The sequence below is a fragment of the Elephas maximus genome, chromosome 25 (genome assembly GCF_024166365.1).
Source record: "Elephas maximus indicus isolate mEleMax1 chromosome 25, mEleMax1 primary haplotype, whole genome shotgun sequence".
NCBI classification, from domain to species: domain Eukaryota; kingdom Metazoa; phylum Chordata; class Mammalia; order Proboscidea; family Elephantidae; genus Elephas; species Elephas maximus.
Window position 1 is genome coordinate 58,792,052 of NC_064843.1, and position 25,257 is coordinate 58,817,308.

The window sequence follows — 25,257 nt, forward strand, 5'->3', positions numbered from 1 at the left end:
TTATTGGCCTGTTTTAAAAAGATTAGGTCCCATAGTTTTCTCCCAGGAACTTTATAGTTTTAGGTTTAACCTTTAGGTCTTTGATTAATTTTTAGTTGGTTTTTGTGTATGGTGTGAGGTTTGGATCCTATTTCGTTTTTCTGCAAGTGAATATCCAGTTTTGCCAGCAGCATTTATCAGAGAGACTATTTCTTCCCCATTGAATGGACTTTGACTGCTTGTTGAAAATCAGTTGTCCGTAGATGGGTGGATTTATTTCTGGGTTCTCAATTCTGTTCCACTGGACTATGTGTCTGTTATTGAACCAGTACCAGGCCTCATCATTGCTTCCTTAAATATATCCCCTTCTATTCTTTTTTCTCTCCTTCTGGACTCCTAATACATGAATGTTGACACCATTACTTCTTTCCTTTATCTCTTCTTTGCCTTTTTGAAGAGACCCTTGACCTGTCCCTAATGTTATTCATTGAGTGCTTTATTTCAGTAATCATATTTTTAATATTGGGGATCTCTAATTGAGTCCTCTTCATAACTATTCATTTCTGCTCCCAGTATTCTTCATTACCTTGGAGTCTCTCTTTGATGATTTTTGGGTAACACTTTATTGAGATATAATTCACATACCATACAATTGGCCCATTTAAAATATACAGTCATGGGGTTGCCATGAATCTGAATAGACTTGACAGCAGCTAACAGGTATATTCACAGGTTGCATAACCATCACCGCAGTCAATTTTAGAACATTTTCATCGTCCCAGAAAATCTGAATCTTCTAGCTGTCTCTGCCCGGTCCCTCATCTTTTTCACAAATCGGCATTCTGCCTCTCTAGATTTGCCTATTCTGGACATTTTATATAAATGGAGTTACAAATGTCATGTTTCGTGACTGCTTTCTTTCACTTAGCATGTTTTCAAGGTTCTCCCTTATTATAACATGTATCAGAGCTTCCTTTTTGTGGCTGAATAGTATTCCATTGTATGAATATACCACATTTTGTTTGTCCATTCATCTGCTGACGGTTGCTTGGCTTGTTGCCATCTTTTTGCTATTATGAGTAATGCTGCAGTGAACATACATGTGCAGGTTTTTCTGTGAATGTTATGTTCTCATTTCTCCAGGGTACATTCCTAGGACTAGAATTGCTGGGTCATACGGTAACTCTAAGGAGCTCTGGTGGTGCAGTGGTTAAGCACTTGGCTGCTAACCAAAAGATGGGCAGTTTGAAGCCGCCAGCTGCTGAGCAGGAGAAGGAGGTGGCAGTCTGCTTCCATAAAGATTACAGCCTCGGAAGCCCCTATGGGGTAGCTCTGCTCTGTCCTAGAGGGTCACTATGAGTCACGGTTGGCTTGACGGCAGCGGGTTATGGCAACTCTATATTCAACTTTTTGAGGAGCTGCCAGACTGTTTTCCAAAGGGGCTGCACCATTCTACATTCCCACCAGTGGTTTATGGAGATTGTGGTTGCTCCACACATCCTTACCAATTCTTGCTATTGGTCTTTTTTATTATAGTCATTGTAGCGGGTGTGAAGTGGTATCTCAGCGTGGCTTTGATTTGCATTTCTCTGATAACTACATATTGTGCCTTTTTTTAAAATTGTGGTAAAAATATGTATCACAGAACATTTACCATTTCAGTATTTTTTACGTGTGTAATTCAATGACATTAATCGTGCTTATCACGTTGTGACACCATCACCACGGTCCAGTTCCAGATTTTTCTATCACCCTGATTCTGCGCTTTTTAAAAAGTCTTGTCTGTCTGGTAAATTACTTCTACTTTTTCCAGTGTAGTTTATTTAGTTTGTTATTTTATTTCTTGAGCTCCTTACTTACATGTCTTTTTTATTTTTTATCTGTGAGCTCCTTCTCTTAGGCTTACCAGCTTCCTTTGCTGGTAGTGTACACCTTGAGGGAGAGGCAAAGCCTGGTTCCTATCATGTTTAGTAAAGTTTAGTAAAATGGGAACTTCTGGAGCCCTGGTGGCACAGTGGTTAAGAACTTGGCTGCTAACCAAAAGGTCAGCAGTTTGGATCTATCAGCCGCTCCTTGAAAACGCTATGGGGCAGTTCCAGTCTGTTTTACAGGGTTGCTATGAGTCGGAATCGACTCAGTGGCAATGGGTTTTTGGTTTGAGCTCAACTATTTCCCATCTTCACGTTTTCCCACAATCAGGCAGCCTCATCTCCCAGGGAACCTCCCAGGACCTCTGACCTAGGTGCCGCTGCTTACTTCCCGCTGCTGTTACTGCCTGGGGTTATGGCGTGCTCAGTGGTTGTCCCGAATTTGGCCTTTTCTCCACCTCCAGTGCTGCTCTGACGTGACCCTGTGAGCTCACACCTGGCTGGCCTAGTCGACTGTCAGTAATCCACCCAGAGCAGAGCGGGAGAGGAAGTGGCATGACCAGGAAGCCTCCATTCCCACCTGTGCCGCCTCACTGGTATCCAGCCACGTCGGGTCTCCCCAGGTTCTCATAGCCTTTATGTCATTTTACCTTCCCTCTCACTTGTGACATGTCTCAGGTTGGGCTTGGGGGAAAGGGGGAAGGAGCCAGCAGCCCACCCAGTTCTCCATTTTGTTTAGAACTTGATGTTTCAAGAAACTCATTTAACGTTTTCCAAACTTACTTGACTTCGGGATGCCTTTTCTTTTTTCCCACATCAACAAATGCAAATTGAGTACTTAATGTGTGCCAAGCAGCACTCGTCTAGCTGGAACTACTGCAGTAAACTGAGACTGAGAGGTCCCTGCTTTTGTGGAGCAGGGAGATGATAGTAATTAAGTAAACAAACAAGATAGCCTCTGTAATGTGAGTGAAGCTGTGGCAGAGTGGGAATAGAGGGCAGTGGTGCTGCTTCCTTCCTGATGGTTAAAGATGGCCTTTCTGAGGAGGTGCCATGGAGCTTAGTCCTGATGCACAGAAAGGAGCCGGCGGAGAAAGTTTCAGACGCACCAGCCCAGGTGCAGGCCCTAGGGCAGGAGCACACTTGGTGTGTGTAGCAGGAACATGGTGGGAGGTAAGTGAGGGAGGTTAACAGGGACCGGATCAGGCCTGCAGATCCCAGGTCAGGAGCTGGAGTGGGAAGTGGGAAGCCACACTCAAGTTTTGATCAAAGAAAGTGAATTTATCAGGTTTTTTTTTTTTTAAAAAAAAAGGAAAGACTGGCTTCTGAGTGGAGAATATATGCTGTGGGTAGGAGTGGCAGCAGGGAGACCACAGGAGGCAGTGACAGTGGTCCAGGCAGAAGCTGAGTGGGAGTTGGAGTGGGGTGAAAGCGGAGGAGGTGGAAAGAAGCAGAGGGGTACAGGGTAATGTGTAGAGTTCCACAGAGCCCACCTTGAGACATTAGCCAGATAGTGAGGGTCGTGGTATCTCATGGTTCAGTAGCTGGTGTCTCAGTTAGCTATCACTGTATTACAAACCATTCTAAGACTTAGTGGCTTAAAACAATAACTACTTAACGTTTATTCTGATTCTGTGGCTCGACTAGTTCTTCTGCTCCGTGTACTGAAGGCTAGGGCTACTCGTTGTGCCTACATTCATCTGGAAGCTGGGTTGAGACTGGAATGACCATGGTGGTCTCTCTTCCCCCAGAGCTGTCCATGTGGCCTCTTGTCATCCAGTGATCTAGCCTGGGCAGCGTGGCAGCTGGGCTCCAAGAGGCGGAAGTGGAAGCTGTCAGCTGCTAGGATCTTTCTTCTGCCTCTTTCTGATAGGTGAAAGCCATCACAAGGCCAGCCCCTATTCAGGGGGAGGGGAAATAGGCCCTGCCCTTTGGTGTGAGGAGCCACAGGAGGCTATGGGGTGGGAGGACATGTTTGCCCATATCTGGAAGCTGTGCCACAGCCCTGATTTTCACATGAAACTGATCTTAAAGCCCTGGAAGGATTCCAGAGTTGGCCTTTGAAAATTTTGATGTCCAATTTGGAAAAGTAATGAGAGTATATTATAGAAGAAGGACTGCTTGCTCTTCTTCCAGCACAGTGGTTCTCTCAGCGAAGAGCAAACTGATTCTACAGAACAGCTCAGGTCTCTAAACTTCATCCAGCCCTTGGCAAACCACATTGTAAGCGTGCCTTTTAATCTTCTGTCTGAGCACTTTCTCTAAAACCCCGATTGCACATGTTTTGTTGGTACACGACTAAGGGCCTGGTGTGCTCGTCGAAGAGCGGCACGTCTGCAGTCTGGCTCTCGGGTTCAGAAGGAGGGACGTGAACCCACATCTTATGGGAACAAAGGCCACATCCTTGTTGAACCATCTGATAGGGCACCTTTGCAGTCCAGTTTTGTCAGATTTTCTTACTGGAATAGAGACATGTTTCAAAAATCCTTCTGCAGGGACAGCAATAACTGGCCACTGTGGCTCTTTGGATAACAGAGTGTTCATATTATATGACCCATGGGTATGTTGCCTGCTCGTTACTGTCGCTGCTGTTAGTTGCCATTGGGTTGGTTCCCACTCATGGTGACCTTACGTATAACAGAACGAAACATCACCCAGCCCCATGCCATCTTCTGGCACTGTATTGGACAATATTCTGTTGTGATGCAGAGGGTTTTCATTGGCTAATTTTCAGAAGGAGATTGCCAGGCCTTTCTACCTAGTCTTAGTCTGGATGCTCCACTGAAACCTATTCACCATGGTGACTCTGCTGGTTTTTGAAATACTGGTGGCATAGCTTCCAGCATCATAGCAATACACAAGCCACCACATTGTTTAAACGAAGCCTGGATATTTTAAATATTTTAAATGAAGCCTAGAGAAGCTGTAAACCCAATGCTCAATCCTGCATTTTACTCACTTAAAAAAAAACCGATCAACAAGGGGGTCAAATCCACACAGTGGGAGAAGGAACAGCCTCGTCAACAAACGGTGCTTGGAAAACTGAACTTCCACATGCAGAAAAATGAAACAAAATCCATACCTCATGCCATACACAAAAATGAATTCAAAATATATAAGGACCTAAAAGTTAAATCTAAAGCCATAAAGTTCTTAGAAGAAAACATGGGAGCAGAATTTTGGGACCTGATTCAGTGATAGATTATCAAACAACAATGAATGTACGAGCAATAGGAAACGAAATAGATAACTAGGACCTCATAAAAGTTAAATACTTATGTTCACCAAAAGACTTTACCAAAAGAGTAAAGAGACAACCTAAAGACTGGGAAAAAAATCTTCGGGAATGATATAACCAATAGGGGTCTAATATCTAAAATATATAGAAAATGTCTGCAAGAAGACAGCCCAGTCAGAAACTGGGCAAAGGGTATGGACAGAAACGTCACCAAACAAGACATTCGAATGGCTGACAGACACACGAAAAAATGCTCAACATCATTAGCCATCAGAGAAATGCAAATCCAAACCACAATGAGATATCATTTCACTCCCACTAGGATGGCTAAGATTTAAAAACAAACAGAAAATTACAAATTGTTGAAAGGAATGTGGAGAAATTAAAACTTCTATCCATTGCTGGTAGGAAAGCAAAGTGGTATAGTCATTCTAGAAAACAGTCTGGTGGTTCCTCAAAAAACTAGAGGTAGAACTATCATAAAACAAAACAAATCCAAACCCATTGTCATTGAGTCGATTCCGACTCATAGCGACCCTATAGGACAGAGTAGAACTGCTGCCCCATAGAGTTTCCAAGGAGCGCCTAGTGGATTCAAACTGCCAACCTTTTGGTTAGCAGCCATAGCTCTTAACCACTCTGCCACCGGGGTTTCCACAGAACTACCATAGGACCCAACAATTCCACTCCTAGGCATATACCATAGGGGTCTAATAGAAGTGACACGAACAGATATATGCACACTTAATGTCTGTTGCAACACTATTCATGGTCGTAAAAAGATGGAAACAACCTAATTGCTCATGAATCCATGAATGGATAAATAAAAGGTGGTACATACAGACAGTGGAGTATTACTCAGGAATAAAGAAAAATGAATTCCCAAAACTTCTTAGAACATGGATGAACCTGGAGGATATTATATTGAACAAAATAAGTCAGTCATACAAAAGAACAAATATTGTATGTTCTTTTATGAAATAACATGAACAGGTACATACATAGAAACTAATGTTCATTAGTGGTTACTAGGGATGGGGAGGGGGGTTCACTGTCGGGAGAATAGACAGTTGTTATTTTTGGCGATGGAGAAGATAACACCGAATGAGGGTGGAATGTGCACAGCTTGACCAAGGGAATCGATGTCACTAAGAAGTACCAAAGAAAAAAGGACCTGTTGGTAATTGGTATGGCATATATAATTTTGCAACAACTGAAAAACATATGTGAACAACCAGAATGGAAATAATGAGAATGTTCACACATTATGAAGAGTGTCACCAGTGTCACTGAACGATTTGTGTAGAAGTTGTTGAATGGGAGCCTAAACTGCTGTGTAAACCTTCACCGAAAACATAATTATTATATTATTTAAAAAAAAAAAAAACTTAAAACAACTATAAAAAATTTTTAAATGATTTTGATTTTACACTATTACAACTGGGGATTAGTTTTTCATATCTAGTTTTATGCAAAGATAACCTGCAAAGATCGTATTGAGCCTTGAGTTTTCCAGATGAATAATGCAGAAAGACCTGTTTTCTGACACACAGAAATACTGTAAGTACTAATTATATGTGGAAATGACACTAGTCCTCAGTGTTTCTTCCCCATAGACTGCCTTGCCATCCAGGAGAGGATTTCGGCACCAGACCACTAAATTCTTGTATCGTTTGGTGGGGTCAGAAGACATGGCTGTGGACCAGAGTATCGTCAGTCCTTACACTTCTCGGATCTTGAAGCCTTATATCAGGTACACGGAGAAGAGGTGTGATGTCGAGTGTGTCACGAGGGATAATGTTTGCAGCTTCTGCCCTGCGTGCCCCTGTTGGGGTCAGTAAATGTAAGCAGCATGGGCAAGGACTAAGCTCTGTGCTTCGTGCCCAGTTTCATCCTTTACTTGTTTCAACTGTACTTTTTGCAGAAAAGGCGATCCTTGGAAAGAAAAATAAAAAGCAAGGATAAGTTAACTGTTAGATCTCATGTGATTGTCATAATTGTTTTATTTTAAACTCTTAATATATATATATATATATATATGGAAACCCTGGCGGTGGTTAAGCGCTACAGCTGCCAACCACAAGGTCAGCAGCTCAGAAGCTCAGATCCACCAGGCGCTCCTTGGAAACTCTATGGGTCAGTTCTACTCTGTCCTGTAGGGTCGCTATGTGTCGGAATCGACTCGATGGGAAGGAGTTTAGTTATATATGTGTGTGTGTGTGTGTGTGGGTATATACATACGGTACGCTATAAGACGAAGAAATGGGAGAATTGGGAGTGACATCTTCATCAAGCTTGTAACCAGGACTGCATGCTGGGATGGTGTCTAATCATGAGTCTTGTTGTCTGAGTGGTGAAATGGGAGCTGAGCTTACTAGAGGAACCCCTGTGGTGTTTTACCCTGGGATTCAGAGAGTACATTGTCTTCTGGAGCCATGCTCGCTCCATAGTCACACTGATCCTCCTTGCCCAGCGCTTGTTCCTGGGCAGACACTGAAGGGCCATTAACGAGTCTGCTCAGATGTCCCCTCGTCTCTTTGCACCCCAGCTGCCCTGGCCTGGCTGGGTGTTCTCTCTTCCGGGCTCCAACAGCACTGGAGTGTGGCTCTGTACCAGAGCATCGTGGTGGAAGGAGGATGCTGTCTGTTTTCTCCCTGTTCATTAAAGGCTCAGCAGCACCTAGTACAGCTCCTGATGGGTACAGAGGGATTTGCCTTAGTGAATGTTTATAGAGTGAATTTCAAATCCCATACTGGAAAAGTATTTGAGCTGTTATCAAGCTAGCAACCATATAAAGCAGCACAAATGAATTTGAGATTTCAAGTAGGTCGAGAGTTTATGTGAATCAAGTAGGAATAATACTGGGCACTTTTCTTGACTTGAGTTTGTTTATTTTCTGTGGCACCGGAGGCGTGACTATGAAACAAAGCCACCCAAACTACAGCTCCTGTCACAGATTCGCTCCCACCTGCACAGGAGTGACCTTCACTGGACACCTGAGCCCGACGCGCCTCTTGATTACTGCTATGTTCGGCCAAACCACATCCCAACGATAAACTCTATGTGTCATGAGTTTTTCTGGCCAGGTATGTTCCCCCTCCCACCCTAACCCTAGGCAGATCGATTTTCTGTATAGTTCACTCTGATTCTTATAACTAGTGTATGTCATCTAACCCAAAACCTTCGCTCATACGATTTCATTTCGTTTGTCTCTGCTAACATAGAAATATGAAAATATAAATACCTCTTTTCGTCAAATCAAGAAGAAGCTGACAAAGTAATAAACAGTGTTTTTGTTTGTTTCTCTTCACTGTATGTTTCTGCTTCCAGAATAAAAGACTCATTCTGTTTTGCTTCTACATATGTTTAGATACCAGGTAATGTCTTTTGAGATAGACTGGTAGCTTGGGCGTGCTTGGACACTTTCGCTTTTTGCTTAATGATTCTCTGTGTTTCGTTTATTTAACTGGTCACCAGAGTGTGGTGGTGCAGCGAGATCCCACGGACTTTGAGAATAAGAATAAACCCATATGATCTGTCATCTTTTCAGCCTTAGCAAATTGTTTTCAGAAGACGAAAGCCGTCAATTAAAGGGACGCACTTTAACTGCTGAGTGTAAGCACATTTCTTTGTGGACCTGCTTCATCATGGTGCTTTGAAACGTAAAGGAAATAATATCACCAAAAACACAAAGTATTTTTTTTTTTTAAAGAAATAATAGCTGTTCTCCGGATGTTAGCTAAGATTTCGTCGAGATTAGCACTGTGTCACTTTTACTGGCTGATAATCGTGTCATAGCGCCTGTGGTGGCAGAGCTGGGCTCTTCCTTTTGGGAGCGGTACTGGGGCTGAAAGGAACACTCTGGGAACACCTGCTACTCCCCACCCTTGTGCTAGGTGTCTCCCATACATTATTCCTGGAATCTTTTTTTAACTTCTTTATTGTGAAATGTAGCATCTGTGCAAAAGAGCATATAAATTGTGTGTGTATGGGGTAAAGCATACGGACCTGAGCGCTCAGAGAATCTTCACACGAAGCTGTGAGGCCTGGCTATGCGCCTGCCTTAGGTGTTGCAGAAGCTTAGTCCCTGGGACACTCAGCACTGTGTCTGCAGTCACACACTTGTCCATCCTGAACCTGCGTGCTCTGCTACCCGTCCTCTCCTGCCGCTCTGTTAACATACATACTTAGAAAAGACTATGTTAATTTTGATATTTTCTAAAATTCATTTCTATTTTTATGGTCCAAATGTGTGGTGTCTATGGTAATATCTTTGTCCTCATGTTTGGGTTTTTTAGCATACAGGCGTGTCTGTAAGTTCAGACTAGGCAGCATGGTGTTGCATCATTCCAGAAGGCACATGGTTTGAATCTCCGATTGTTTCTTTTCTTTAGGCATCGACCTGTCTGAGTGCCTACAGTATCCAGACTTTAGTGTGGTCGTCCTTTATAAAAAAGTCATCATTGCCTTTGGCTTCATGGTTCCCGATGTGAAATACAATGAAGCTTACATTTCCTTTCTGTTTGTGCATCCTGAATGGAGAAGAGCAGGCATTGCGACTTTCATGATTTACCATCTGATTCAGGTCAGTCACCTGGGCTTGTTTCAGCTTGTGTCTGGGCTCCTTGGAAGATTTAGGGGCCGTGACGAGGCTGAGCCGGTCCCTCCCAGCATTACCCAGTGGGATGGGCTGCCCTACAGCCAAGTGAAAGCCAGCCAGTCAGTATTCATGAGGTTATTACACACAGACAGAAATCTCCAGCCCTCCAAGATGAGGTTACTGTTCAGACCCAGGTGTCCAAGAAACCTGTTTTTTGAATGTGTAGAGTAAATAAAACAAGGAAATCCTGGAACCAGATCCTAAAACGCTGTACTTTTACATGTAGCAACTGTCCCTGCGCTTAGAGTCATCGCTGCCTCAACTCTGGGACATAGAAATGGAACTGCATGGCTTTCAGTTGTTAAGTATTCTTAAACATCTTAGCAAAACCCTGTCAGCAAGTCCATATTCTGTTGCTGCTACTATCGCCCTGTGAACCGGTATGAGCCTCCCAGGATCGATTCTGATATCTAAGGCTCTTAATCCTGATAGGGCGGCATCGCCTTTGAAGAAGAAATACCGTATTTTTGTAACCAGTATCAGAAAAACATGCAAGAACCTTTATTTCCAGAATTTTTCTGATAACTCTTATTTAGAAATCAAATATGGAAGTATGGGTGTTCGGAGGAGTGTGCGTTATGTGGGCAAGATTCCTTTTTAAGAGAGGATGGAGATGATAAAATTGTTGTTTTTCCAGTTTTTAATGAACAGTGTTCAGTAATTCCAAAATATTGGCAGGGACCTTGAGAACTGTCGTACCAGGAATTGCTTTCTTATTCCTCAGGCAGTGACTGTGTAAATCATCGACCTTGGTTAATATGTGCTACCTTGCATCGTTTACCTCTGAGACCATCGCAGTTATTTCTGCCATACATTCCCACTTTCTCAGGCCCCAGCCCACCCACAGGATCGTTGTTTACTCTTCTGTTTTAGCAGAGAATTTACAGCATTTTCTCCCTTTCCTTCACTGGTGAGGGCCTGAGGGCAGGGCAGGGATGGTGTTGTGATGTGTGTGTCCTCAGGGCCTGGATGAGGCCTGGCGCAGGGTCAGGCCTCACTGGGTGTTTACCTGGTTGGCAGAGGACTGCTGTCCTTGTATGTGGTTGCCCAGACCAGCACCCTCAGTCAGTAGAACTTGAAGGGGGGGGCCGTGGTTAGATTGTGTATATTTGCAGTTTAAAGAGCACTGTTGTCACCCCCACAAAATTTGCTCTGTACGCTCGTAACACGTTCTCATCCCTGGTGTACTAGTAGTTTGCTCCTGTCCTAAAAATGCCTTTGGATGCATTATATGAGTTAAGCAGAGAAAAGATGGCCTTCAGCAGAGGGGTTCTTGAATAGAAGCGTTGGGGAACCATTGATCATAAAATCTCCAGGGCCTTACCTACTTAAATATTTCAGTGCCTTCCTTATCAAAAAACAAGTTCTTAATTCATACAACTTTTGGCGTACCTTATTCTGTGTGGCTGATTAAAGAGCCTAAGAACTTGCCTTGCATTAATATAACAATTACTACTTTTTTCCCCCAGGATTAGGCCAGTGCTAAATACAGAGAAACATACTTTAAATCTCAGTTCTGAGAAGCTAATTCTATCAGCTTTAGGGGGTGAAAGGTGGACTTTGGGATTCAGGAGGTCGATACAGGGTCCTCAGCTTTTATAATTTAACTAAAGTCTTAATAGCTGTTATCTGTGCAGCTAATTTAGCATCTTTCCTAGTAGGCCTGAGAAAGGAGTTTTTACACATTTGGAGCTGCAGGAGAGCATCCAGTTTTAAAAAGCAGAACTTAAGTGTTCTCTGTTCTTTGTCCTAAATGTTTGACATTGGTATGCTTAATATATTTAAATATAATTGAGTTATAAATAATAAAGGTAACAATAAAATATTCCTCTTGGCCCATTGCTTCACAGGGGGAAAAAAATCCACCCAAAATGCCATCAGGTACCCATCCTGTGAGTGTTTTGATAAGCAGCAAATGTCATTGGACTGCAGCTGTTGCTGGGTGTTGCAATGTCTCAGCCTCAGTGCCTTGTTTCTCTATTTCCATAACCAGCTGCCTACACGTAGCAGGGTTTCCTCACCTACTCATTTTCCCTTCAGGCCTTCTCATTCTCACCTTGTATTTTTCCACTCTTTTGGCAGACCTGCATGGGCAAGGATGTGACCCTTCACGTCTCAGCAAGCAACCCTGCAATGCTGCTCTACCAGAAATTTGGATTCAAGACGGAAGAATATGTCTTAGATTTTTACGATAAATATTACCCCCTGGAGAGTAAGGAGTGTAAACATGCATTCTTTCTGAGGCTCCGTCGCTGACGGGAGTACGGCTCTTCACAGAGAAATGCATCTGCTGTGAGAGGAGCATCTGTATAGAGGCAGCTCTTCCTTTCATTGTGGGTACCCATCCTGGCTGCAGTTAGACTTCATTCAGACCTCTGAACTGAGGTGAGAAGGGTGGTGGGCGGGGAAGCAGTAGGAGCAGGCCTGCAGCAGAGTAACTCTCCAGTCCTCTGTTTCATCCGGTGTCTTAGGACTCTGTATGGAAAAATGGGCTCCTGGCTTCACAAGGAGTCGTTATCAGCGTCAGCAGCCTGAGGCTGAATGCTGTGTAGGGGGCAGGTGTCAGACATGCCTCCTCCCTCCAGCGCCTTTACCTATTCTGACACCAGCCGTCCCTCCCAGGCACTCTCTACTTCTCTGCCAGGTTCGATAATTCCTTACAATGGCCACACAGAATTCGCAGACCATACTTACAGTTAAGGGATTTATTAAGGAAGTAACAGGTTTACAATTCAGGATACAGTTTTATCCGGACAGCCTTTTCTCCGCCATGCCCACAGACAGGCCTCTCTCTGGCCCTCGGCCCCTCGGCCCTCCCTATGCCCATGCCGTCTCCTGCTGGTCTGGTTGCATCCATAAGCAAAGTCCAGGTTGCAGCAGTCTACACCTGCTCACCATGTGAAACATCTTTCCCTTCATTTGGTCAGGTTCTGGTCAGCTTATCTCTAGCCCCTGTGGGCTAGGTCACTGGGTACCAGCCGTAGGCTCGTGAGTCCATACACCTTCCTGCACTTCAGACCAGCCAGCACCTTCTCTCTCTCACCCCAGCCTCTGTGGGCTAGGTCAGGGGGCACCACCCATAGGCTCAGAAGTTCACACAACTCGCTGCACTTCAGACCAGCCAGTACTTTCTCACTTTCTGTCACCCCTAGCCTCTTTGGGCTAGGTCAGTGGGTGCCAATGGGACATGTCCAAGCTCAGCCGTCTTTGCATTGCTGTACCTCCCCCACTTCCACTCATCTAGTGGACCCAGGTTGTCACCATAAGTGAACATACCAGGCTGTCTACTCACCAGCTCCCTTTAACTTCCAGTCCTAGAAGTGCGTTCTTCTGGTGCACACAGACCTTTCCTGCTTCCATGTACCCAAAGGCAAACTACTTAAAGTTAAAAAAGCAAAACAGTCATTTTTTTTTTCCTTGCACATCCTTCCTTCAAATGCAGATTTCCTCCTCTCCCAGCAGGGTAGGTCTGCATGTCTTTTCAATGCAAATTTCCAAGGTGGGGCTCTGGTTTTCAAATCAACAGCCTGTATTTCTTCCTAGCTCCCCTTTGAGCATATCCAGTCAAGTATTAGCAGAAGGCAGAGTAATCCGTTATTGTTGTTAGGTGTCATCTAGCGGTTCCAACTCACAGTGACCCTACATACAAAAGAAGGAAACACTGCCCAGGCATGCACCACCCTCACAGTTGTTGCTGTGCTTGAGCCCATTGTTGTAGCCACTGTGTCAGTGTTTCTCGTTGAGGATCGTCCTCTTTGTCACTGATCCACTACTTTACCAAGCATGATGTCCTTCTCTAGGGATTGGTCCCTCCTGATAACATGTCCAAAGTACATGAGATGAAGTCATGCCATCCTCGCTTCTAAGGAACATTTTGACTGTACTTCTTCCAAGACAAATTTGTTCATTCTTCTGGCAGTCCATGGTATATTCAGTATTCTTCACCAACACCATAGTTCAAAGGCATCGATTCTTCTTTGGTCTTCCTTATTCATTGTTCAGCTTTCGCATGCATATGAGGCAGTTGAAAACACCATGGCTTGGGTCAGACACACCTTAGTCCTCAAAGTGACATCTGTGATTTTTAACACTTTAAAGAGGTCTTTTGCAGCAGAATTGCCTGATGCAGTACATCGTTTGATTTCTTAACTGCTGCTTCTGTGGGAATTGATTGTGGATCCAAGTAAAATGAAATTTTTGGCAACTTCAGTCTTTTCTCTGTTTATCATGACATTGCTTTTTGGTCCAGTTGTGAGGGTTTTTGTTTTCTTTATGTTGAGGTGTAATCCACACTGTAGTCTTTGATCTTCGTAAGTGCTTTAAATCCTCTTCACTTTCAGCAAGTAGGATTGTGTCATCTGCTTATCACGGGTTGTTAATGAGCCTTCCTCATAGATTTAGGTCTGTTTTATAGCGCTAGGTAGGAGAAATATTCAATAAACACAGTTCTTTTTTAAAACATTACAGTTTCATCTTCTCCACACCTTGACTATCTACCCATTTGTATGATTTGTATGTATATGGCCTTGGGACTCTGGTTTGGTGGAACCAGAGGACTGACCCACTATCAATCATCTTGCTTAACCTGTCCAGCTTTTGCCCCAAGCCACTCTCCCCTCAGCTTTAGCATTGCCATCTCTCACTTTCCATTTAGCCATTAAAGATAACAACAGCCAAAGGAATCACCCAGGAATCAAAAGTTTCACTTCCTACACCGCTTTGTTCTTTCTGTTATAAAGTCCTGCACACCTATGAGCCTGGAGCCATTGCAACGAATCCCTTCCGACACCAACTGTAAAATGGTGTGGTGGGGGCATCTGACCTCCTCTGACTTCACAAGGCTGGAAGAGTTATCATCAACATCAACAGCCCAAGGCTGAGGACAGACATGCTCTCACCCCCACCCTCTCTACCAGTTCTGATACCTTAGTTAACTAAAACCCAATGATGCAGCAGTTCTTTCACCTGAGAGTTTGTAAAAGAGCATTTGTTTTGATATTTGTGGTGAGAGAGAATCCAGCTCTCTTAATCTAAAGAGTAGAAAATGTGTAGCTGTTAAAGATTCACGTAGTGGCTAGAGGCACTTGCCTGTAGAAGGTACCCTGTGTCCTGCTGTGATGAAAGGAGCTCATGAGATGATTATGTAAAGAGATTCCAGCCCTGTCCAGCTATTGGCAGTGTGTTATCCGTGGATCTAGGACGAGTTTTAGGGTGTGGAAATTCTGATGTCTCTCTTGCTAACTTTGACCATAGCCAGTGAAAATAAACCAAACATTTGTGTCTCTGCATTGCTTCATCTGTTGTACCTGTTTGCGGCTCCCTGACAGGGACTGGGCCTGGGAATGGAGGATCTCGTTTTAGTGTCTGGAAGTTGACTTGGAGAGATTGAGCAGCCTGCCATGTAGATTGCTGCCCATGGCACTTGCTCATGCCCAGGACAGTTGAGCTGCCGGAGTGGAGGTGTGGGGTGGTGCAAGCAAATCTGGCCATGGACACAGCCTGTGTCTGTTCCCGGGACAGCGTTGTTGGGTGTGCATGTGGGTGTTAGAGATGGGCAGTTGATAATTTTGTCAGGTTTTTCTTTTTTTTTCTGTTAAGAACGTTTCCCAAATTATCAGATATCGGCAAATAGAAACCTTTCCTTGTGACAGTTTATTGCCGAAGCTTCAATCTAGTCAGTTCCTTCCTTCTTTACTTAAGAGCATGGTTCTTAGCCTCTTTTTGGAGCATGGATCCCTTTGAGAAGCTGAAGAAAGGCGAACACTCACTGTAGAAAACTCCACGCACACTCAAAATTTTGCATCAGGGATCTGTGGACCGTAAGTTAAGAACCTCTGTTCTAGAGGCAGTACTTGCAGCTCGTGGCCCTCGATTTAAAGGGAAATGTGTTGTGCTCCCACATGAAAACCATATGAAATTTATTCTGTTGACTGGGGAAACTGAGTCCAGGCTCCATTTCACTTTGTGTGAAGAGCTTGTCATGGCACTGCCTCATTTTTTCTCTCTTTCCTCTCTCCCTCCTTTCTTCCTTCTTTCCTTCCTTTCTTTTTTGGAAAAGTTTTTCCACCTTTTAAAGGTTTTTGGTAGATAAAATAGATTGCAACCCATTAAATAAAATTGAGGAAACAAGATTTTTTCCAAATCTGGAAATAACTTGTGATTATTGTACGTGAACATAAAGCATTTGTTGTTGCAAAGGGTTTCTAAAGCCATTGTACCCATAACTTAAAGAACTAAAGAAAACCATCATGGCCTTAATTGACTCTTTGTTTTACATTTTTTAGTTATGAAAATTTAAATCATTCACAGATTCAGAAAATGGTGCAAGAAGCCTGATTACCCACCACCCATATTCAGCAGTTATCAAGATATTGACACATTTGTTTCTTTGCTAAAGTGTTGTAAAGTAAGCCTTAGATATCATATAATTTCACCCCTACCTAATTAGGTATTTCTAAAAAATGTGGGTATTTTCTTACATAACCTTAATGCGTGTTATCACCCTTAACAGAATGAACAAATTTGGGGGAATCATCTACTACTCAACCTGTAGTCAAATCTTCCAAAACCAAAAAAACGAAACCTGTTGCCATCCAGTCAATTCCGACTCATAGTGACCCTACAGGACAGAGTAGAGCTGCCCCATTGAGTTTCCAAGTAGTGCCTAGTGGATTCAAACAGCAGACCTTTTGGTTAGCAGACGTAGCTCTTAACCACTATGCCACCAGGGTTTCCATCAAGTCTTCCATATTGTCTCAAATACTGCCACGGTGGTGTGTTTGGATCAGCATCCAAGCAGGGACTACCCAGTGATTGGTTGTTGTGTCTCCAAAGTCTAGTAATCTGGAGTAGTAATGTTGCCCCTGTTTTTTTCCCCGACATTGATTGGTTACAGAAACCAGATCCCGTGCCCTATAGAACCTCCCACCTTGTGGGTCTGTCTGTTGTTCTGTAGTGTCCCTTATGGAGAGGGCTAGACCAAGTGGAAGTAGTCTTCATCTCCCTTAGCCTGAGGCATGGCAGAAGCTGACTTTCCCTACCCCACCCACCCCGCCTTTCCCTGGCATCCCACCTGTTCCTGCCTGGAAATTAGGGGCAGGGCCATTTCCCAAGAGGGGGCTTGGCTGCCAGGATAGGTAGTACAGTTGCAGGTCTTGATGTGCCCTCCTTTCTGGCCTTTCCCCTAAGTTAGCCCTGTAATAAACCCTTAAGTAGTTCTCTAAAGGTGATGGTAAACAGTGCAGGGGGTAGGGGCTGAAGTAAACCAAAAAAACGTACTTCAATCAGGGGCTGAAGTATGGAAGAAAAAGACCAAACCCATTGCCATTGAGTCAATTCAGACTCATCGTAGCCTTACAGGACAGAGTAGAGCTGCCCTATAGGGTTTCCAAGGAGCAGCTCGTGGATTCAAACTGCCGACCTTTTTGTTAGCAACTAAACTCTTAACCACTGCGCCAACAGGGCTCCAAAGTGTGGAAAAGCATTCTCAGATGACCCTGCTTAGGTGGGTTTTTGTGGGGCCTGACAGGGGACCTCTGGATGCATCCATCCAGTCAGCATAAAAAAAAAATCCCAGACCATGTTGTCTCAGCCAGCCAGGTAGGGCTAGTGGTTAGATAGTAGCACCTAGGCTTGGCAACAGCTACAGAGGGAGCGTTCTGTTTTCTACTTGTTTTACGGCATTTGTAAGCTATTTGTAAGGCGCCCTGGTGGTGTAATGGTTAAGTCCTTGGCCGCTAACAGAAAGGTTGGGGTTTCAACCCACCAGCTACTCCACGGGGGAAAAAGACCTGGCAATCTGCTCCCATAAAGATTACAGCCTAGGAGACCCTATGGTGCAGTTCTACTCTGTCCTGTGGGGGTCACTATGAGTTGGAATTGACAGCACACAACAACAAGCTATTTGTTTTTAGCATATCTTTAAAAATGGACACAGCTTACATCAGAAAAAAAACTGGATTAAAGGGACTATTTGAGAGGCCATGTGCTGGAGGACTCCCCAACTTACATTTCATTTGGGGATTACTAATAGCCTCTGCTTTGTAAAGTTTAGTTTGTATCAGTACCTGTACCGCATATTGAGTTGGGGCAGGCACTGTTGTCCCTATCAGCCAGATTTGGAGCTCCCTGGGAGCCATGTGCTAGTCTTGTCCTCCCAGTGCTTTGCCTAGGGCTGGGCAGACCCTGGTTGCCAATTTCCTGAAGCAGCGATGGCTGACTGCCAGAGACTGAGTCCTCTGGGCAGATTATTCCCTTCCCAAAGAGTCAAGCAGCCTGTATGGGAACGGTTGTTATAGAAATGAAGAAAGTTGGATTTGATTTTGAGAAAGACACTCAGAGAGGTTAAGTGATTTGCTGCGAGTCATCCAGTGCATCGGAGAAACATGAAAGGATTCCTGTCACTGAAGCTAAACCAGCACATCCCAGCTTTGCCCTACAAAAAGAACTCCAAAAAAGGAGGAACCAGCTATAACCAGACACACACTCAAGTCTTGTAAGGTTTAGCTTTAAAAAATTTACAGGTATGCATTCAGTGGGGGAACAAAGAGTCTCTAACAAATGGTGCTGACAAAATTGGGTATGAAACAGTACCCAGACCTAAGACCATGCACAAGAACAAATTCAAAATTGATCAAAACTAAATGTTAAAGCTAAAACTGTAAAGTTCTTGGGAAAAAACATAGGGACAAAACTATGGCACCTAATTTTCTTTTTTTGATTATCAAACACAACTATTAATGCATTAATGACAGAAATCAAAGAACCCAATTAAAAAAAGAGCAAGGGAAATGAACAGACATTTCACAAAAGAGGATGTTCAAGTGGCCAACACACGAAAAGATCATTAGCCGTTAGAGAGATGCAAATCAAAACTGCAATGAGATACCATCTCACCCTTGCTGAATTGACACGGATTTAAAAACAACAACAAATGCCAGTGAGAATGTGGGGAATTGAAGCCTTTATCCACTGCTGGTGGGATCGTAAAATGATACACAAGCACTGTATGGAAAACAATATGGCACTTCCTCAAAAAACTAGAAGTAGAACTACTTTATGGTCCGGCAATCTCACTTCTAGGTACATACCCTAGAGATCTAATACTAAAGACACAGACATATGCACATCTATGTTCGTTGCAGCGCTATTCACAATAGCAAAAAGATGGAAACAACCTAAGTGCCTGTCAGTGGATGAATGGATAAACAAAATGTGGTACATGCATATATGATGGAATACTATGCAGCCATTAAGAATAATGATGAGCTCTCAAAATGTGGATGAATCTGAAGGACGTTATGCTGAGTGAAATAAGGCAGTCACAAAAGGACAAATACTATGATCTAACTATTATAAAAAGACAAATATAGGTATACATACTGAAACCAGTGTTCACTGGTGGTTACCAGGAATTGGTGGGGGGTGAGGGGGATCACTGTCTAGATGGTAGATGCTTGTTATTTTTGGTGGTGGGAAAGGTTAACACCAAATATTGGTGAAGTGTGTACAGCTTGACCAAGGTAAATGATGTTAATAAGAAGTACACAAGAAAAAAGGCCATTCTGGGTAAATACTGTGACAAATACAACTGTGCAGCAACTAAAAAATACGTGTGGTTACATGTGTATGTATGTATACATACAAATGTATAGGTATGTATATGTGTCTGTGGACATATACTCATTGCCATTGAGTTGATTCTGACTCATGGCAACCCTATAGGACAGAGTAGAAATGCCCCATAGAGTTTCCAAGGAGCACCTGGTAGATTCGAACTGCAGACTTTTGGTTAGCAGATGTAGCTCTTAACCACTGCGCCGCCAGGATGCGGACATATAGATGTATCTATACGCAGGTGTAAATATGTAAGTGTATGCATTCATATATATTCATATATACAATAAAACACATAAGACAAACATTGGTTTACTGGGTCTGAAGTCTTAGGCTCTTAGTCTCATCAGACAACTCAGTCAATTCGCATAGTATAATACATAAAGTCTGTGTCCTACATCCCAGTTTGGTGAGTAGTGTGTGGGTTCTTAAAAGCTTGCAAGTGGCCATCTAAGATACAACTATTGATCTGTCTGCATCCAGAGTAAAAGAGAAAGAAGGAAACCAGAGACTCAGAAGAAACTAGGTTTCAGGAGGAATAGTCTACACCAACCACGGCCTCATCCACACTGAGCACCATGTAGAAAAAGTAGATGGTGCTCACCTACCACTAATGACAACAGTTCTTATCAGGAACACAATACATCCTGATAGAATGAGATCAAAATGTGGAACAGAACTCAAATTCTTAAAAAGGCCAGATTTATTGGACCAGTTGAGACTGGCAGACTCCTCGGGACTATTGCCCTGAGATATTCTTTAAAACTTGAACTGAAATTATTCCATGAGGCCATCTTTTTTAGCTAAATAACAGATTGGCTCATAGACAATATCACTCTTGAGTACTGTGCTTCTTTAAAAAATCACCAATAGAGGCAGGGCCAAGTTGCCGAAGTAGACACTTCTGGTGATCCTTCTTACAACAATGACATGATAAAACAAGTGAAATGATTATATTTATGACAAGCTAGGAGCCCTGAACATCAAAGGCAAAGTTAGAAAACAGAATGAGCAGCAGGGGGAGGGAGAACCAGTTCAGAAGTGGAGAGTTGTTGGACCTGAATTGCCATCAACCCGCAGGCACCATTCCCTGAAGGGACCGCAGCAGGGCTGGCAGTAGCGTTCAGGATGCAATTTCCTCAGGGAGAGACAGCCAGCCAAATGCCTACTCACACCTTTGGAACAAGAGAAGAACGGCGCTCTCAGCAAAAGCTAAGAACTTGCATATAATTTACCACATTCCCAGCCCCCAAGCTGGCTTCAGTGGCTGTTGATTACCCTGGGCCTGAGATAGGCTCTGCTGAGCACTCTGAGCCATTCTCCTGTCCTTGGAAAAGGAATAAATTCACAATTGCGGGAAAAGATATTCTGCCAGTTCCACTCAGCTGGGGAGCTCAGGAGAGAAGCAGCTCCCGTCCAGGCATAAAAGGTCCATGGGCTTTGAATACCTTTCTCTCCTGCATGGACCTGTGTGGGCCTATTTCAGGAGAAGAGGCCCTTGGCAGACTGAAAGTGTTTCAGCTGTGCAGTGGAGAGGTGGGTGTTTGATGTTTGACACCACTTTGCCTATTAAACAGGGTCCTCACCCACATCAGGGGCCTAAGGACTGGTGGCCCCACCCACGTCACCAAACCACCCGCAATAGGGGTCCAAGGATAACTGGTACACCCCAGTCCTTACAACCAAAAGCATTGGGTGCCCATGACCTGTCTGTAGAACTCATCCACCTGTGCACTCTAGGAAACAGGGACGCACTTTCCTCACACTCAGGACAGTTGTCAGCACCCCTGCCTTGTTCAGAATGTGACCCCCTCCTCCAACCAGATACCTGTGCCTACATTAATCACCCCTGCCCCTCTAAGACTGTAGGACAGACCCTGTACCACACACTTGATGATTAGCTACCTGGACACTTGAGCTGAATACATACAAGAAAAGTGAATGGACTCCTAGGCTCATATATATACCTGATAACAGCTCTAGCCATCTGGTGACAGGACGTTAGGGTGTCAAAGGTGAAAATAAACTAGCTCGCTCAAGCAGCCTATTTGGGCATACCAAAACAAAACAAAGCAAGAAGGTAGGATACAGTAAGCAAACATAAACTAATACAATAACTTATAGATGGCTCGAAGACAACAGTCAATATCAAATCACATAAATAAGCAGACATAATCAGTTCAACAAGCTCTCAAAACAAAGAATCAAGAGATCTACTGGATGAAGGTGCTGTCCTGGAATTACCAGATGCAGAATACAAAACATTAATATACAGAACTCTTCAAGACATCAGGCAGAGGATCAGGCAAAATGCAGAACAAGCCAAGGAACACAGAGATAAAGCAGCTGAAGAAATTAAAAAGGTTATTCAAGAACATAATCAGCAATGTAATAAGCTGCAAGAATCCATAGACAGCAATCAGAAATTCAGAAGATTAACAATAAAATTACAGAATTAGACAATAGAGGAGCAGAATTGAGCAACTGGAAGGCAGAACTGGTGAACTTGAAGATAAAGCACTTAGCACCAATATATTTGAAGAAAAATCAGATAAAAGAATTTTAAAAAATGAAGAAACTCTAAGATTCATGTGGGACTCTAGCAAGGGAAATAACCTACAAGTGGCTGGAGTACCAGAATAGGGAGGGTATATCAGAGAATACAGAGAATTGTTAAAGATTTTTTGGTAGAAAACTTCCCTGATATTGTGAAAGATGAGATGATATCTACTGAAGGTGCTCATCGAACTCCACATAAGGTAGATGTTAAAAGAAAGTCACCAAGTCATATTATAATCAAACTTGCCAAAACCAAAGATAAAGAGAACTTTAAGCGCAGCTAGGGATAAATGAAAAGTCACCTACAAGGGAGAGTCAATACGAATAAGCTCGGAGTACTTGGCAGAAACCATGCAGGCAAGAAGGCAATGAAATTAAAAAAAAAAAAAAAGCTAACCAAGAATCGTATATCCAGCAAAACTGTCTCTCAAATATGAAGGTGAAATTAGGACATTTCCAGATAAACAGAAGTTGGAAATTTGTACAAACCAAACCAAAACTACAAGAAATACTAAAGGGAATTCTCTGGTTAAAAAATCAATAATATATCAACCCAAGATTAGAACACAGGACAGAGCCACCAGATGTCAACCCAGATAGGGAAATCATAAAAATAAATCAAGATTAAAAAAATGCTCAAAAGAGGGAAACAGCAATGTCATTATGTAAAAGAAGACAACATTAAAACAATAAAGAGGGATTAAGAAATGTAGTCATAGATCTTTCATATGGAGAGAAAGAAAAGGCGATATAAAGAAATAAAACTAAGTTTAAACTTAGAAAAATAGGGGTAAATATTAAGGTAACCACAAAGGAGACTAACTATCCTACTCATCAAGATAAAATACAAGAAAAAATAGAAACTCAGCAGAAACAAAATCAACAACAACGAATAAGAGGAAAAGACAATATATAAAGATAAACTACTCTGCACAAAAAATTAAGTGGGAAAAATAAACTGTCAACAACACACAAAAAAAGACATCAAAAGGACAACACTAAACTCATACCTAACCATAATTATGCTGCATGTAAATGGACTAAATGCACCAATAAAGAGACAGAGAGTGGCAGAATGGATAAAAAACATGATCTGTCTATATGCTGCCCACAAGACACACCTTAGACTTAGAGACACAAACTGAAACTCAAAGGATGGAAAAAAATATATCAAGCAAAGAACAATCAAAAAAGAGCAGGAGTGGCAATATTAATTTCTGGCAAAATACACTTTGAAGTTAAATCTACTACAGAGGATAGGGAAGGACACAGTATAATAATTAAAGGGACAGTATACCAGGAGGATATAACCATATTAAATATTTATGCACCCAATGACAGGGCTGCAAGATACATAAAACAAACTCTAACAGCATTGAAAAGTGAGATAGACAGCTCCACAGTAATAGTAGGAGACTTCAACACACCGCTTTTGGTGAAGGACAGAACATCCAGAAAGAAGTTCAGTAAAGACACAGAAGATCTAAATGCCACAACCAACCAACTTGACCTCATAGACTTATACAGAACACTCCACCCAACAGCAGCCAAGTATACATTCTTTTCTAGTGTGCATGGAACATGCCCTACAATCGACCACATATTAGGTCATAAAGCAAGCCTTAGCAGAATCCACAACATCGAAATATTACAAAGCACCTTTTCTGGTCATAAGACCATAAAAGTAGAAATCAGTAACAGAAAAAGTAGGGAAAAGAAATCAAACACTTGGAAACTGAACAATACCCTTCTCAGAAACGACTGGATTATAGAAGACATGAAGTATGGAATGAAGAAATTCATAGAATCCAATGAGAATGAAAACACCTCCTATCAGAACCTTTGGGACACAGCAAAAGCAGTGCTCAGGGGTCGATTTATATCAATAAATGCGCACGTCCAAACAGAAGAAAAGGCCAAAATCAAAGAACTGTCCCTACAACTTGAATAAATAGAGAGCAACAAAAGAAACCCTCAGTCACCAGAAGAAAGCAAATAATAAAAATTAGAGCTGAATTAAATGAAATAGAGAACAGAAAAACAATTGAAAGAGTTAACAAGATCAAAAGCTGGTTCTCTGAAAAAACTAACAAAATTGATAAACCATTGGCCAAACTGATAAAAGCAGGAGAGGAAGCAAATAACCCAAATAAGAAATGAGATTGGCGATATCACAACACACCTAACTGAAATTAAAAGAATCAGATTACTACGAAAAATTGTACTCTTTACAAATTTGAAGACCTAGAAGAAATGGATGAATTCCTAGAAACACACTACCTACCTAAACTAACACAAACAGAGTTAGAACAACTAAATAAACCCATAACAAAAGAAGAGATAGAAAGGGCAATTTAAGAACTCCCAACAAAAAAACTCTGGCCTGGAGGGCTTCACTGGAGAGTTCTACCAAAGTTTCAAAGAGTTATCACGACTAATACTAAAGGTTATTTCAGAGCATAGGAAAGGATGCAATACTCCCAAACTCATCCTATAAAGCCAGCATATCCCTGATGCCAAAACCAGGTAAAGGCACCAGACAAAAAAAAGAAAATCACAGACCTATATCCCTCATGAACTTAGATGCAAAAATCCTCAACAAAATTCTAGCCAATAGAATTCAACAACATATCAAAAAAAAAAATAATTCACCGTGACCAAGTGGGATTCATACCAGGTATGCAGGGATGGTTCAACACTAAAACAGTGTAATCCATCACAACAGAAAAGAACCACATGATCTTATGAATTGATGCAGAAAAGGCATTTGACAAAACCCAAAACCCGTTCATGTTAAAAACTCTCAGCAAAATAGGAATAGAAGAAAAATTCCTCAGCATAATAAAGGGCATTTATAAAAAAAAATTTTTTTTTTATATAAAGCCAACAGCCAACATCATCCTAAATAGAGAGAGTCTGAAACATTCCACTTGAGAATGGGAACCAGGTAAGGATGCCCTTTATCACCGCTCTTATTCAACATTGTGCTGGAAGTCCTAGCCAGAGCAATTAGGCTACATAAAGAAATACAGGGCATCCAGATTGGTAAGGAAGAAGTAAAAGTATCTCTATTTGCAGATGACATGATCTTATACACAGAAAACCCTCAAGAATCCTCAAGAATGCTACTGAAACTAATAGAAGAGTTCAGCACAGCATCAGGATACAAGATAAACATAAAAAATCAGTTGGATTTCTCTACTCCAAGAAAAAGAACATCGAAGAGGCAATCACCAAATCAATACCATTTACAGTAATCCTCAAGAAGATAAAATATTTAGGATAAAATACCTATACAAAGAAAACTACAAGACACTACTGCAAGAAACCAAAAGATA

The 25,257-nt window shown here is 42.4% G+C and overlaps 1 protein-coding gene across 1 annotated transcript in view; it reads left to right on the plus strand.

Moving 5' to 3' along the window:
- KAT14 (lysine acetyltransferase 14) overlaps window positions 1-15,031 on the plus strand; it is a 54,262-nt gene extending 39,231 nt beyond the window's left edge. Inside the window, exons 7-10 of the mRNA XM_049869994.1 lie at window positions 6,702-6,838; window positions 7,996-8,171; window positions 9,480-9,670; window positions 11,828-15,031. Coding sequence (XP_049725951.1) covers window positions 6,702-6,838; window positions 7,996-8,171; window positions 9,480-9,670; window positions 11,828-12,001 — 678 coding nt within the window. The 3' untranslated portion in view covers window positions 12,002-15,031. The remainder of the gene's footprint in view (window positions 1-6,701; window positions 6,839-7,995; window positions 8,172-9,479; window positions 9,671-11,827) is intronic.
- The last annotated feature ends 10,226 nt before the right edge of the window (window positions 15,032-25,257 follow it).